Genomic DNA, 13,070 nt, shown 5'->3' on the forward strand with positions numbered 1-13,070 from the left:
TGTTGGAAATTTAGATTTCAGCAGCGGCAAGATAAAAAAAAAAGTTTATGTTCATTATTTCGAAATGGCATGACATGTCATCACAGGTGTCACTGTAGTGAAAGTGTATTTCTCAGCGTTACTCTACTGACTGAAATAATGGGAAAATCTTGTCGAGCAGAATGCTGAGCGATATCACAACTAATGGAATAGATTATAATAAAAAAATAAAAAGTATTAAACAGATAACTTTGGAAGATATCACACAGTGACGTACAAAATAAGGAAAGAAGGTGCACCTGTATATAAAAAGGCACATCCAAAAAATCTAAAGAAGCAGAATGTAAAATTGAATATTAAAAAGGAATAATATAAAAATAACTGAAAATCCATCAATAATAAGTAATCAGGATAATACCAAAATTAATAATCCAAACATTAGATTAAACCAATACAGAAATGACAACAAAAATTCTATTAGGAAAAAATTAGAGGGTATGAAACATGAATTGTTTAGTGGAACAAATTATACCATAATCAGAGCTCAAAAAAATAAATAAGGTTCATGCGGGGCACACAATTTCCATGTGTATCGCTGATAATGACCAGCTTCCTCAGGGGTGGTGATACAGTAAAATCCATCAGGATATGGCTGATAGACACTATGGGATTCTGGACAGCAGAGAGGTGACGTCTGGGCCAGAGAGGTAGATCTGAGTGTCATCAGGTATAGTAGTAAGAAGAGGGAATGTATAGAAGTGTATTCCCTTCTAAGTCTACATACAGTCTAACTTATGATTTAAAAATAAAAGAGATTTTTTACATTTATTTTGGGAAAGCACATTACCAGATATAGTGAATTGGCAGAAATCTTATTGCTACATGCTTTCTTCATCTAATCATTTCGGTGTAGTCTTTGCTGTAGAACCATGTATATTCTGTATATTTTAGTATTGATAATAATATGTTTTCCTGGTGTATATTTTTTCTTTCTTAGGGTTCTATGTGATGTGCTGCAGAAGTTTCCAAATTTAGCTGATACTCAATGCAAGCAATCCAAAGATGGAATACAAGTCCGGAGCTCTGTCAGAAAAATCTCCATAGAATATAAATTATTGACTGGAATAGACTTTCTGGCATAAAGTTTTCTGGCCCTGGTCTTTTACCGTCTGATATCATCACAATGCATCTACAGCGGAGAAAAAGGCTTCAGCTCAATCGTATTTTATTTATCGTCTGTGTGATGTTCCTTTGCTCCTTGTACCAACTATCAGTAAATCAACAGATGGATTCAGAACCTTGGACAGAGACTAATCTGGAAGAACCTCGCTTTCTGAGGGATGTAAAAAGTGAGATGACTATAAAAGTATCTAAAAGGGAAGTATTAAATCTGACATCGCCCACCACTACCACATCTATCAGCACCTCTACCTCAATTGCACACACAGAAAATGTAACTGGAAGGACCAAAACCCGACACTGCATATTTGTCGACCCAGATCCTATAACGTCCATCAATAAACCAAAAACTCCATCCACTGTTTCAACCAGCACCAGCAAACCCACAAAACACCCTTTGCCTCATGCCAAAGGAGAATATCCAGAAGACCTCTTCAACATTGAGCAGCGCAGGCAGGGTTGGGTAGCACTTCATATCTTTGGCATGATGTATGTATTTGTGGCCTTGGCCATTGTTTGCGATGAGTTTTTTGTCCCAGCTTTGGGGGTGATCACAGACAAGCTTCAGATCTCTGAAGATGTAGCTGGTGCCACATTTATGGCTGCTGGTGGATCAGCACCAGAACTTTTCACCTCCTTGATTGGCGTGTTCATTTCTCACAGCAATGTTGGCATTGGAACGATTGTGGGATCGGCAGTCTTTAATATCTTGTTTGTGATTGGTACTTGTGCCCTCTTCTCCAGGGAGATACTCAACCTCACATGGTGGCCTCTCTTCAGAGATGTCTCATTCTACATCCTTGATTTGATCATGCTGATTATCTTCTTCCTTGATAATTTTATATCGTGGTGGGAGAGCATGCTGCTTCTCAGTGCCTATGGGTTTTATGTCTGCTTCATGAAATTTAATGTTATGTTTGAAACATGGGTGAAGACACATCTGTCCAAAAGAAAGAGGCTGGTGAAAGTAATGGCACTGGAGGATACATCTAAGGTATGTAGATATCAATCACCTTGTTACCTGAGCAAGCTTCCAGGTCTCATCTAGTATCATATAATTGAACACAGGGATTTTAAATCACATGTAATTTATAATAGAAGTCATATATGAACTGTGGACCTTTTTCATGAAAATAAGCATGGTGTTTCTGATTACTGTACATCTCCCATGTTGTCTTGCATTAACCCATTAGGTTACATTCATTGGGTTATGTTTTTATGATTTGCGTAGCTTCCAATGACAATAAGAAAGGAATAAAATCAACTACGGTAATTTATCCATATTGTCGAAAACTTGTACATAAATTCATAAGCTTCTGACCTTGTTAAGACATCATGAGCGTTGCATCCTACAAGACCCTTGCATTTTATAGTATTTGATAAAGATTTGCACTACCTACACTAGGTCCATCACCCAATTTGATACTCTTTGGCAGGCAGACCAAGGCAACGCGATCTTCCACAGGCGGCTCTTGCCATCACTAAGTGAGACATCATGACATTACACCATGACTCACGTCATGACTTTTCAGGGGCCAAGTAATCAGAAGAGACACCCAGGAAGCTGATAATCCAGTGGTGGCCAACGAAATTCCACTGCCCTGGTCCACCTGCCATGGAGTATCAAAGTAGACATCGGACCTGAGAAGTGTCAGACTTTTTGATTATCTTTAGTATTTGGTTGTGCAGAATTATTAAATGCCTGAGATTATAGCTTTACTTGACAGGTGCTTGTCCTACTGTCCAATAGTCATTTAGGTGGAGCAAATCTCAGTTGTATGCACACTTTTGGCAGTCTTGGCTGTAATCACGCTCACATTTCCTTTCCTATTGCTGTCCTACTTGGCAGGTGAAATCAATTCTAGGTGTGCCTAGAGAGACATAAATCAAGAAATAGTGGGTGTGGCTATAATAATGACTAATCAGCACTTAAAGGGGTATTCCCATCTCCAACATCCTATCTCAATATGTAGTAGATGTAATAATAATAATATTAGCAAATATCTCCAATTAGAAATGTAGTATAGTATTTTTGATTCGCTATTCCACTTACCTCATGTGCAGGCATTGCAGGACCTTAGGTATCCATGGTTACAACCACTAGCAGCTAGCTAACTGTCACTTTATCAGTGAACGTAACCATGGATACTTAAGGTTCTGCATTGCCTGCACATGAGGAAAGAGACATACCGAATCAAAAATACTATACCACATTTTTAATTGTAGGTATTTGCTAATATTATTATTATTATTACACCTACTACATATTGGGATAGGATCTTGGAGATGGGAACACCCCTTAAAGCTCCTCCCAGATGACTAATGGAGGGCAGCAAATGGTGATGTTATACAGTAACTTCACTTTCTCCCTCTTAATAAAACTGACGATTTCCACAGGGGCAAATCTTATAAAAGGTATTTTCAGGCATTGTAATGTCATTAGCTTAATAATGAAAACTGTGCTGACGAGTTATCTTTGGAGAGGACATGTTACCAGTTTAAAACTCTGATTATTCTGTTCCGCTTTTTTTTCTAGCTCCTGCAGAGATATGGCCCTTTTTTTATTTAGTGATAATTTTTATGGTCTTCACAAGCGGGTGTGTCTCACTGGGGTTTCCGGGGGTATGTTTTAGGCTGCTCTGCATGATTACAATTTGAGCCACACCCCCTTAGTAAAGATCATAAACGTTATTAATAAATAATAAGCCCTATATCTCTGGTACAATATGGCAGATTTAAAAAAATAAAATAAAAATGGAATACTCAGGGGAGCAGCGGGAATAAAATAAGAGCAAAAACTGGACACTTAACCTCATGACGGGACCTCTTTAAATACATAATAGCGGCTGTCATTGATCTATACTGCAGTCAATGCATATTCTACTGTGTATATCACAGTGTTATATACAGTAGCTGGTAATGATTGATGTACTGGAAAAAAAAAATGCAAATCCTGATAGCTCTGCCCTTTACTTATCTTTACCTATTTCCAAAATAAACTCATTCATCAAGTGATTTCCATCTAACAGATACCTGGCCGCTAAGTTTATGACGCTACAAAATAATCTACATAATAGGCTTGTATGCCAAGAGAGTGATTGTGTGAGATGGATAGGCTGGTCTGAATGCTCGATACATGATATCTCCCAATGCCTTACACTTTATATTAATCTAGTTATCCTAAAGGGGGGCCGAAAAGCATAGTCATTTTCCGCCTAAATCCCTATCTATCTTATGCTGTAATTAAAACTATTTTCTAATATACTTGAATTAAAAATTCCCTATCCTTCCCTAACTACACTATCTAACTGATATGAAAAACGAGGAACCCCCTGGACCAACATATACATGATTGACCAGGACTCAAAATATATATACACCTACAGAGCACCAAAATTAGTCAAAGGGTCGCAAGTAATCATTATAAATATAATTTTATTAGTAGCAAAAAACACACAATTAAAATACACAGAAAGGACCGTGCTACATAGCACCAGCCAAAGGAATAGTACCTTTCAATGCATGACTAGAGGTGATTAGATGGACTCACAACTGATAAAGAGGGCCAACGGCAGTACAGCATGGGTAAAAATGGCAAATTGCTGTATTATAACTGGTCAGTCTGAAAAAGCTCAAGCAGGTCTACCTGTAGTACAACTGGCTATACGGTGCTCACAAAGGATACATCCTCATTAAACAAGTAATCAAATGCACCAAATCAGGGATCAAAATGCCCACATCTTACCCACATGTCTTGGGCTGGACCCTGGTCCAGCATTTTGATCGCTGATTTGGTGCATTCCATTACTTGTTTAATGAGGATGCCATTTTTACCCATGCTGTACTGCCGTTGGCCCTCTTTATCAGTTGTGAGTCCATCTAATCACCTCTAGTCATGTATTGAAAGGTACTAATCCTTAGGCTGGTGCTATGTAGCACAGTCTTTTTTGTGCATTTTAATTGTGTGTTTTCTGCTACTAATAAAATTATATTTATAATGATTACTTGCGACCCTTTGACTCATTTTGGTTGCACTTTTGATGATGCTTCATTTGAGAATCCTAGTGAATCCTGGGATACTCAAATGAAGTGTGATCAGGGGGAAGAGGCTGCTGTCACTGCCACAGTCTCTGCCCCCTACCTGAAACAAAGCGTCATCAGTGATGCTCCTTTAAGGGGTTGGGCTAATCCCTGCGTGCTGTGCCCTGTGCACATTGACAGCGCGCTCTTGGTTGCCGGCTCACATCAGCAGTAACGAGCCGGCAACAGAGCAATATCAAAATTGTTATGATCTGCAACATAAACTAAGGAAAGATAGGGGAAAGCTGTCCCTACAGTAAGACTAAGCTGAATCCCTACGATGTAGAGGGCTGCCTGTTCCTTGTGAACATACCCGCCTTAGTCCTCGGCTAGTCTGAACGAAGACCTATAGAATTAAGGGAGGGGTCCCTAAATGAACTAAGGACTGGGACAAAAATGGGACACCTCCTAAACAGAAGTTGTTGCAGAGGACAAAAGACAAACTGACAAAAAGTACTAGAGGTCCCAGAGGACCAAGCGAACTAGACAGAGATAGGCACCGAAGCACCTGGCTAGAGAGACAGTCAAACAGTACTGTAGTCCAGCAAAGCCAGAAGGGCGGAGCTGGAATAAATAGGCAGATGGTCACGTGACCGCAAAACACAAGATAGCAAAAACTAACAGGAGGGTTCTAACAGTACCCCCTCTTTTATGAGGATCCTCCGGATCCTCCAGGCCCAGGCCTATCCGGAAACCTCCTGTGGAAAGCTTTAACAAGCCTAGGAGCAGAGACATCATCCGTCCTTACCCAGGAGTTGTCTTCAGGACCGAAACCCTTCCAGGAGACAAGATACTGTAATTTCCCTCTATGCCATCTAGAATTCAAAATACGAGAAATTTCATATTCGCTGTCTTCCACCACAGGAGGAACTGTGACAGTGGTGTCCCTATTAGATACGTCAGCCTTTTTCAACAAGGAAACATGAAACACAGGATTAATCTTCCACGAAGTGGGGACATCCAACCTGACAGCAGATGAGTTAACAACCTGAAGCACTTTAAATGGTCCCACAAACTTAGGACCCAGTTTTTTAGAGGGAATCCTCAACCGCAGGTTCTTCGATGACAACCAAACCATGTCACCCACAGTAAACAAAACCTCTTTACGTTTCCTGTCAAAATACTTCTTGGACTTCTTGTTAGCCTCTTGCAGGTCACAACGTACATTAGTCCAAACTCTCTCCATATCACCGGAAAAATTCTCCTCCTCTGGCACTGCCGACCCCAATTTGGAGAACGAACCAAAAGACGGATGTCTCCCAGTACAACAAAAAAAAGGAGAACACCCAGCAGAGGAGGATGTATGATTGCTAAGAGCAAATTCTGCGAGAGGCAGAAACTCAGACCACATCTCTTGATTGTCTGCCACAAAACAACGCGAAAACTGTTCAACATCCTGGTTCTTTCTTTCAGTCTGTTCATTTGACTCCGGATCATAACCAGACGAAAATGACAAATGGACTCCCAACCTGTCACAAAAAGCACGCCAAAAGCGAGCCACAAACTGAGGTCCTCTATCAAAAACAATATCCATGGGAACGCCATGGAGCTTGACAATCTCCTTAACAAACGCCTTAGCGAGTGTCTTGGCGCAGGGCAACTTAATGAATGGAACCAAATGACACATCTTACTAAAACGGTCCACGACCACCCAGATGACAGTAAAACCCTCGGACACAGGAAGATCATTAATAAAATCCATAGTGAGATGCGTCCAAGGCGCACTAGGAACCTCCAGAGGGCAAAGCAACCCCGCAGCAGGAGTATGTGAAGCCTTTGACCTAGCACACACAGTACACTGACGTACCCACTTGATGACTTCCTTCTGCCATCCAGGCCACCCAAAACTGCGACTGATAAGTCTCTTAGTCTCCGAAACTCCTGGATGACCTGCCAACCGAGACTCATGACACTCCACAAACAAATCTCTCCTAAAGGCTCTAGGCACGAGCAACCTCCCATGGGGAGTGTTAGATAGAGCATCAACTCCTTTCTGCAAAATGCTCTCCTCCTCCTCGGCACCGACCGTAGGAGAGAAGCTCCGAGATAAAGCATCGGCTTTAACATTCTTAGTACCAGGGATATAGGTAACAGAAAAATGAAACCGAGAAAAAAAGAGTGCCCACCTAGCTTGACGGGCATTCAAGCGCTTGGCAGCATCCAGATAGATCAAATTGTTATGATCTGTGAAAACCTGAATAGGAAATCTAGCGCCTTCCAAAAAATGACGCCAGTGTTAAACGCAAGTTTAATAGCCAGCAACTCCCGATTTCCAACATCATAATTCAGTTCGGTTTCCGAAATTTTTTTAGAAAAGAAGGCACAAGGATGTACTCCACCCTTGTTCTCCTGAGACAAAACTGTTCCGACCCCCACTGATGAAGCATCGACCTCGACCAAAAAAGGCTTGGTCTCATCAGGCTGCATAAGGATAGGGGCAGAACTGAACCTCTCTTTGAGATACTCAAACGCTTCAATGGCCTCAGTAGTCCACTGGGCCGTATTCGCACCTTTCCTGGTGAGATCGGTTAGAGGTTTAACAATTACAGAAAGATTCTTAATGAATTTCCTGTAATAATTGGCAAAACCCAAAAATCTCTGTATAGATTTCAAACCAATAGGCCTAGTTCATTCCTGCACAGCCTGAACCTTCACAGGGTCCATCTCAAAGCCCTCGCTGGAGACAATGTAGCCCAAAAAACTAATTTTCTGCACAGCGAACTCACATTTCTCCAGCTTAGCAAAGAGTGAATTATCACTCAATAACTGCAAAACTTCACATACAGTCTGCCAATGGGACTCTAGCTCTGGTGAATAAATCAAAATGTCATCCAAATACACAACCACATGCTTACCAATGAAAGGTCTCAGGATGTCATTAATAAGGTTCTGAAAAAATGCAGGTGCATTGGTAAGACCGAAAGGCATAACCAGATTCTCAACATGACCTACCAGAGTGTTAAAAGCAGTTTTCCATTCATCACCCTCCTTCAACACGTAACAAATTGTATGCCCCCCGGAGATCAATTTTTGAGAACCACTTGGCTCCCACTAACTGGTTAAACAAGTCAGGAATTAACAGCAATGGGTAGGAATTGCGTACGGTAATCTTATTAATTTCACGAAAATCCAGACATGGACGTAAACCGCCGTCCTTTTTTTTAACAAAGAAGAATCCAACTGCCACAGGCGACTTAGAAGGTCTAATGTGACCAGCAGCCAAGCTAGTCTGTATGTACTCCTCCAAGGCCTTTCTTTCAGGGATAGTCAGATTAAACAAGCGACTTTTGGGAAGAGTAGCACCCGGAACAAACTCAATGGCACAATCATAATCCCTATGAGGAGGTAAAACTTGCGACTCCTCCTCCGAAAAAAAACTCCAAAAATCTTGAATAGGTACTGGTAATTCCCCTTTTTCCACAGCCGCAATGCGACCATTACAACATTTATCATAGCACTTCGGACTCCAAGACTTAATCACATTAGTAGACCAGTCCAGTAAAGGATTGTGCAGTCTTAACCAAGGCAATCCTAGAACAACTGGAGAGGGCTAAAATTATCCAAAACAACCAAGTCCAAAATTTCTTGGTGACCTCCATTGATAGTGAGGGGAAATGCAGCAGTCTTGTGAGTAATACATTTCAAAGGAGTGTTATCAATTGCAACCACAGAAATAGGTGATGACAAAGGTTTGGATTTCAATTTAAGATTTTCCAAAAACCCTTTATCAATCACATTAAGTGTTGAACCACAATCCACAAATACCTGAAATTCAATCAAATCTCCCTGCAGAGTAGTACTCCCAGATAGAAACACTCCTGCAGAGCGTAAACAAGCTATACGGGCGTAACTGACCTTTTTTTTTTCTTTACTTAAACGACGCTCACAATACTTAATCAAATGGTCAGCTTTACCACAATAAAGACACAAACCTTCGGCGAATCTCCGATCTCTTTCCTGAGAGCGGAGTGACATCGCCCCAACCTCCATTGGTTCTCCGCTGACAGAGCAGATTTTCTGGGAACTAGGACCTGACGTTACAGGAGTTTTTACATCATTAACCCTGGACCTCAGTCTCCTGTCCACACGAACAGCTAACTGCATAGCTTCCTGCAGAGTCTCAGGTGCAGGGGATGCAATTAGTAAATCCTTAACCCTTTCACTCAGACCAGCAAGAAATAAACATCTCAGTGCAGAATCATTCCATTTAACTTCTGAGGCCCATCTCCTAAAGTGTGTGCAATAATTTTCAACATCATCTGACCCCTGATTCAAACGTCTAAGTTCTGATTCAGCAGATGAGATTCGATCAGGATCGTCATATAATAGCCCCATAGCAGAAAAAAATTCTTCAACCGAACTTAAACACGGATCGTTAGGTTGGAGAGAAAAGGCCCAACCCTGTGGTTCTTTGCGCAAAAGTGACATAATAAAACCAATGCACTGTGATTCATTCCCAGAGGACCTAGGTCTCAAATGAAAATATAACAAACTAGCATTTTTTAAAGGAAAAAAAATCTTGCTGTTTACCATAAAAAACATCAGGCAGTCCTACCTTGGGTTCCACAAAATGCGCTCCAGGACAGCTACTCACATGTTGCTGAAGCTCGGCCACCTCCAGAGACAATCCCTGCAGGCGTTGAGCCAACTCCTGGAGGGAAACCATACTGATCCCCGAATTTCTTTCCTTTTAGTTTTTTTTTGGGCTGGACTTACTGTTATGATCTGTAACATGAACTAAGGAAAGATAGGGGAAAGCTGTCCCTATAGTAAGGCTGGGTGCCCACGTAGCGTTTTTCAAGCGTTTATGCTGCGGAATTTCCGCAGCATAAACGCTTGTGAAACGCTAGGTAATCCGCACCCCATGGTCCCCAATGGGATTCCGCATGTTCTATGCACATGCTGCAGATTTTTCCGCAGCGTTTATGCTGCGTACAAAAATCCGCAGCATGTCATTTAATTTTGCGGAAGCGCAGCGGAACTCTCGCCATTGACTTGCATTGAGACGCATAGAAACCGCGACTGTACATTTTTACAAGCGGCTTCTATGCGTCTCTATGTGCGGATGGTACCCAGTTCTGGAGGAGAGGAGACTCTCATCCAGACCTGGGTACCATTGTACCTGTGAAAAAGGAATAAAATAACAAATAAAGTTTATATTCACCTGTCTGGCGGCTTCTTTCTGAATGCCGGCATCGCTTAAGGACCTGCGGTGACGTCACAGTCATGTGACCGCAGGCCCTTCACCGCTCTGTCTCGCGATATGCCGGCAGCCGGGAACCAGCCAGGAAGCAGCGCTGCAGCCACGCCGGGCATCGGGGGTGAGTATAGCTTTATTTGTTTTAATTTTTACTGTTCACACTGTATAAATCCATGCCGGTTGCATGGATTTATATAGTGTGACCTAGTTGTCAAGCACTTTCCAAGTGATGCTATCGCCTGGAAAGCGCTTGTCAATCTGCATGCGGAAACGCATGTGAATCCGCATGTGGATACGCATGTATTCTGCAGGAAAAACGCTTGCACAATCTGCATGCGTTTTTTCTGCCAGGGAGATGCAGAAATGCTGCAGAATTTTTCTGCTTCATTTCTGCATCGTGGGCACATAGCCTAAGACTAAGCTGAATCCCTACGATGTAGCGGGCTGCCTGTTCCTTGTGAACAGACCCGCCTTAGTCCTCGGCTAGTCTGAACGAAGACCTGTAGAATTAAGGGAGGGGTCCCTAAATGAACTAAGGACTGGGACAAAAATGGGACACCGCCTAAACAGAAGTTGTTGCAGAGGACAAAAGACAAACTGACAAAAAGTACTAGAGGTCCCAGAGGACCAAGCGAACTAGACAGAGATAGGCACCGAAGCACCTGGCTAGAGAGACAGTCAAACAACACTGTAGTCCAGCAAAGCCAGAAGGGCGGAGCTGGAATATAAGGCTGTGTGCCCACGTAGCATTTTTCAAGCGTATATGCTGCGGAATTTCCGCAGCGTAAACGCTTGAAAAACGCATGTATATCCGCACCCCATGGTCCCCAATGGGATTCCGCAAGTTCTATGCACATGCTGCGGATTTTTCCGCAGCGTTTATGCCGCGTTCAAAAATCCGCAGCATGTCATTTAATTTTGCGTTTCCGCAAGCGGAATTGCCTTTGTCCAATGCATAAAAAACGCAAGGCAATTCCGCATGTGGAAAACGCGTGATAAACGCGCGAAAAATGCGCGATAAACGCGTGCGGAATTCCGCATGCGTTTTTCCGGGAGAGGACTTGCATTTATGCAGCAGAAATTTTCTGCTTCATAAATGCAACGTGGGCACATAGCCTAAAGGCAGATGGTCACGTGACCGCAAAACACAAGATAGAAAAAACTAACAGGAGGGTTCTAACAAATACCTGGTGTGCGGAGACCAGCGACACCTCCGCAATTGACATCACTGGTCTCTGCATGGCAGGTATTCTAACACCGCTGTGTTGATGGCTTGCTATTGCTGAACTGAGCTGGCAACAGAGAGAGTGCTGTCATTGTGCACACCGCACAGAGACTAGCTCAACCCCTAAAGTGAGCGTCAATGGAGACGTTTCATTTCAGGGACCGGGCAGAGACTACGGCAGTGACTGCAGCCTCTGCCCCCTGATGATGCTTCGTTTGAGTTTCCCAGCATGCACTGGGATTCTCAAACCAAGTGTCATCAAAAAGAAAGTAGGAGAAAACAATGTAATAACAGTTAGATAGTGTAGTTAGGGAAGAACAGGGAATTGTCAATGCAAGTATATTTGAAAATAGTTTAGATTATGGCACTAAATAGGTAGGGATTTAGAATGAAAATGACTTTGCCTTTGGACCACCCTTTTAAATTTGACAACCAGCAGCAAACAAAATGTCCAAGAATTAAAATAAAAATAGGAATAATTCCAGATATCTCCACTTTACTAACAGGCAAATAAAGCAGTATGGTTAACCTTGTTGTTGCTAATGGGTGTGAATGTCCTGACTGATGGTGTTACATCATTACTTTTCATGTCTATGTGCAGAAGGGCAATGGGTCACTTGCGCGGGATGAGCCAAAGCCACAAGAAGACAACAACAGATTAAAGGTAGGTGATCCAAGGAGTTTAATACACAGTGCTCTAATCCAATTTACCCTCTTACCTGTGTGTGGAATGTCAGTTTTGCAAATAGAAAGCATAGGTAATGTGCATGTTTTATATACAAACATATCATTGTCCGCAAGTTAAAGCTCTGCATCAAGTCTAATTTGGTAAATCTTTAATTCTGTATATGGCATTGATGGGTAAATGTCAGTGAGAAAATTTACTAATGATATTACCTTTTGCTGTTGGAATCTGGAAAACAACTTTGTGGTCAATGCATGACCTCAGAACCCAGTATGTTAGTAATAAATAATTACATTATTTACAGATTAAAGATCACTGAAAATAATTGTTCTAACATTGAAATAATCTACTTTTATATATACACGAATTATGAGGAGTATTTATTCCACCGCTAACCCCTGGTGCAGCAATAACAAATCTCTAAGGATTAGAGCAATTGCAGGAGCTTTCCTCCCAGACTGATTTCACCTTTAATATCACCAGCCCAATCCTTCTCAAGCCTACATGAGCCAATCATTCATCAGCTGTCCTGTGTGGCAGACCACTCTCCTATGTCTACAGCTGTGGAGACCCTCCTCTCCAGCTCTTCTATTTTCCCATTCATTTAATTTCCAACTGTCAAGTTATCTTCAATCTTCCAGCTGTGGCAGCTCTACCTACCGGCTCTTCTATGTCCCAGAAGTCATTCACCAGGTCTTCACCTGTGAGGGCAATACTCGCCA

General features: G+C 42.0%; 1 protein-coding gene across 3 annotated transcripts in view; it reads left to right on the plus strand.

Moving 5' to 3' along the window:
- The window catches only part of SLC24A1 (solute carrier family 24 member 1), a 97,411-nt gene that overhangs the window by 5,923 nt on the left and 78,418 nt on the right, over positions 1 to 13,070 (plus strand). For all 3 annotated transcript variants that reach the window (XM_073653426.1, XM_073653425.1, XM_073653427.1), the window contains 2 exons: positions 977 to 2,152; positions 12,265 to 12,327. In XM_073653426.1, the coding sequence (XP_073509527.1) occupies positions 1,163 to 2,152; positions 12,265 to 12,327 (1,053 nt within the window). In that variant the 5' untranslated portion in view covers positions 977 to 1,162. The remainder of the gene's footprint in view (positions 1 to 976; positions 2,153 to 12,264; positions 12,328 to 13,070) is intronic.

This window comes from Phyllobates terribilis, unplaced genomic scaffold (assembly GCF_046119375.1).
Source record: "Phyllobates terribilis strain yellow unplaced genomic scaffold, ASM4611937v1 Scaffold_11__3_contigs__length_659146591, whole genome shotgun sequence".
Taxonomy (NCBI): domain Eukaryota; kingdom Metazoa; phylum Chordata; class Amphibia; order Anura; family Dendrobatidae; genus Phyllobates; species Phyllobates terribilis.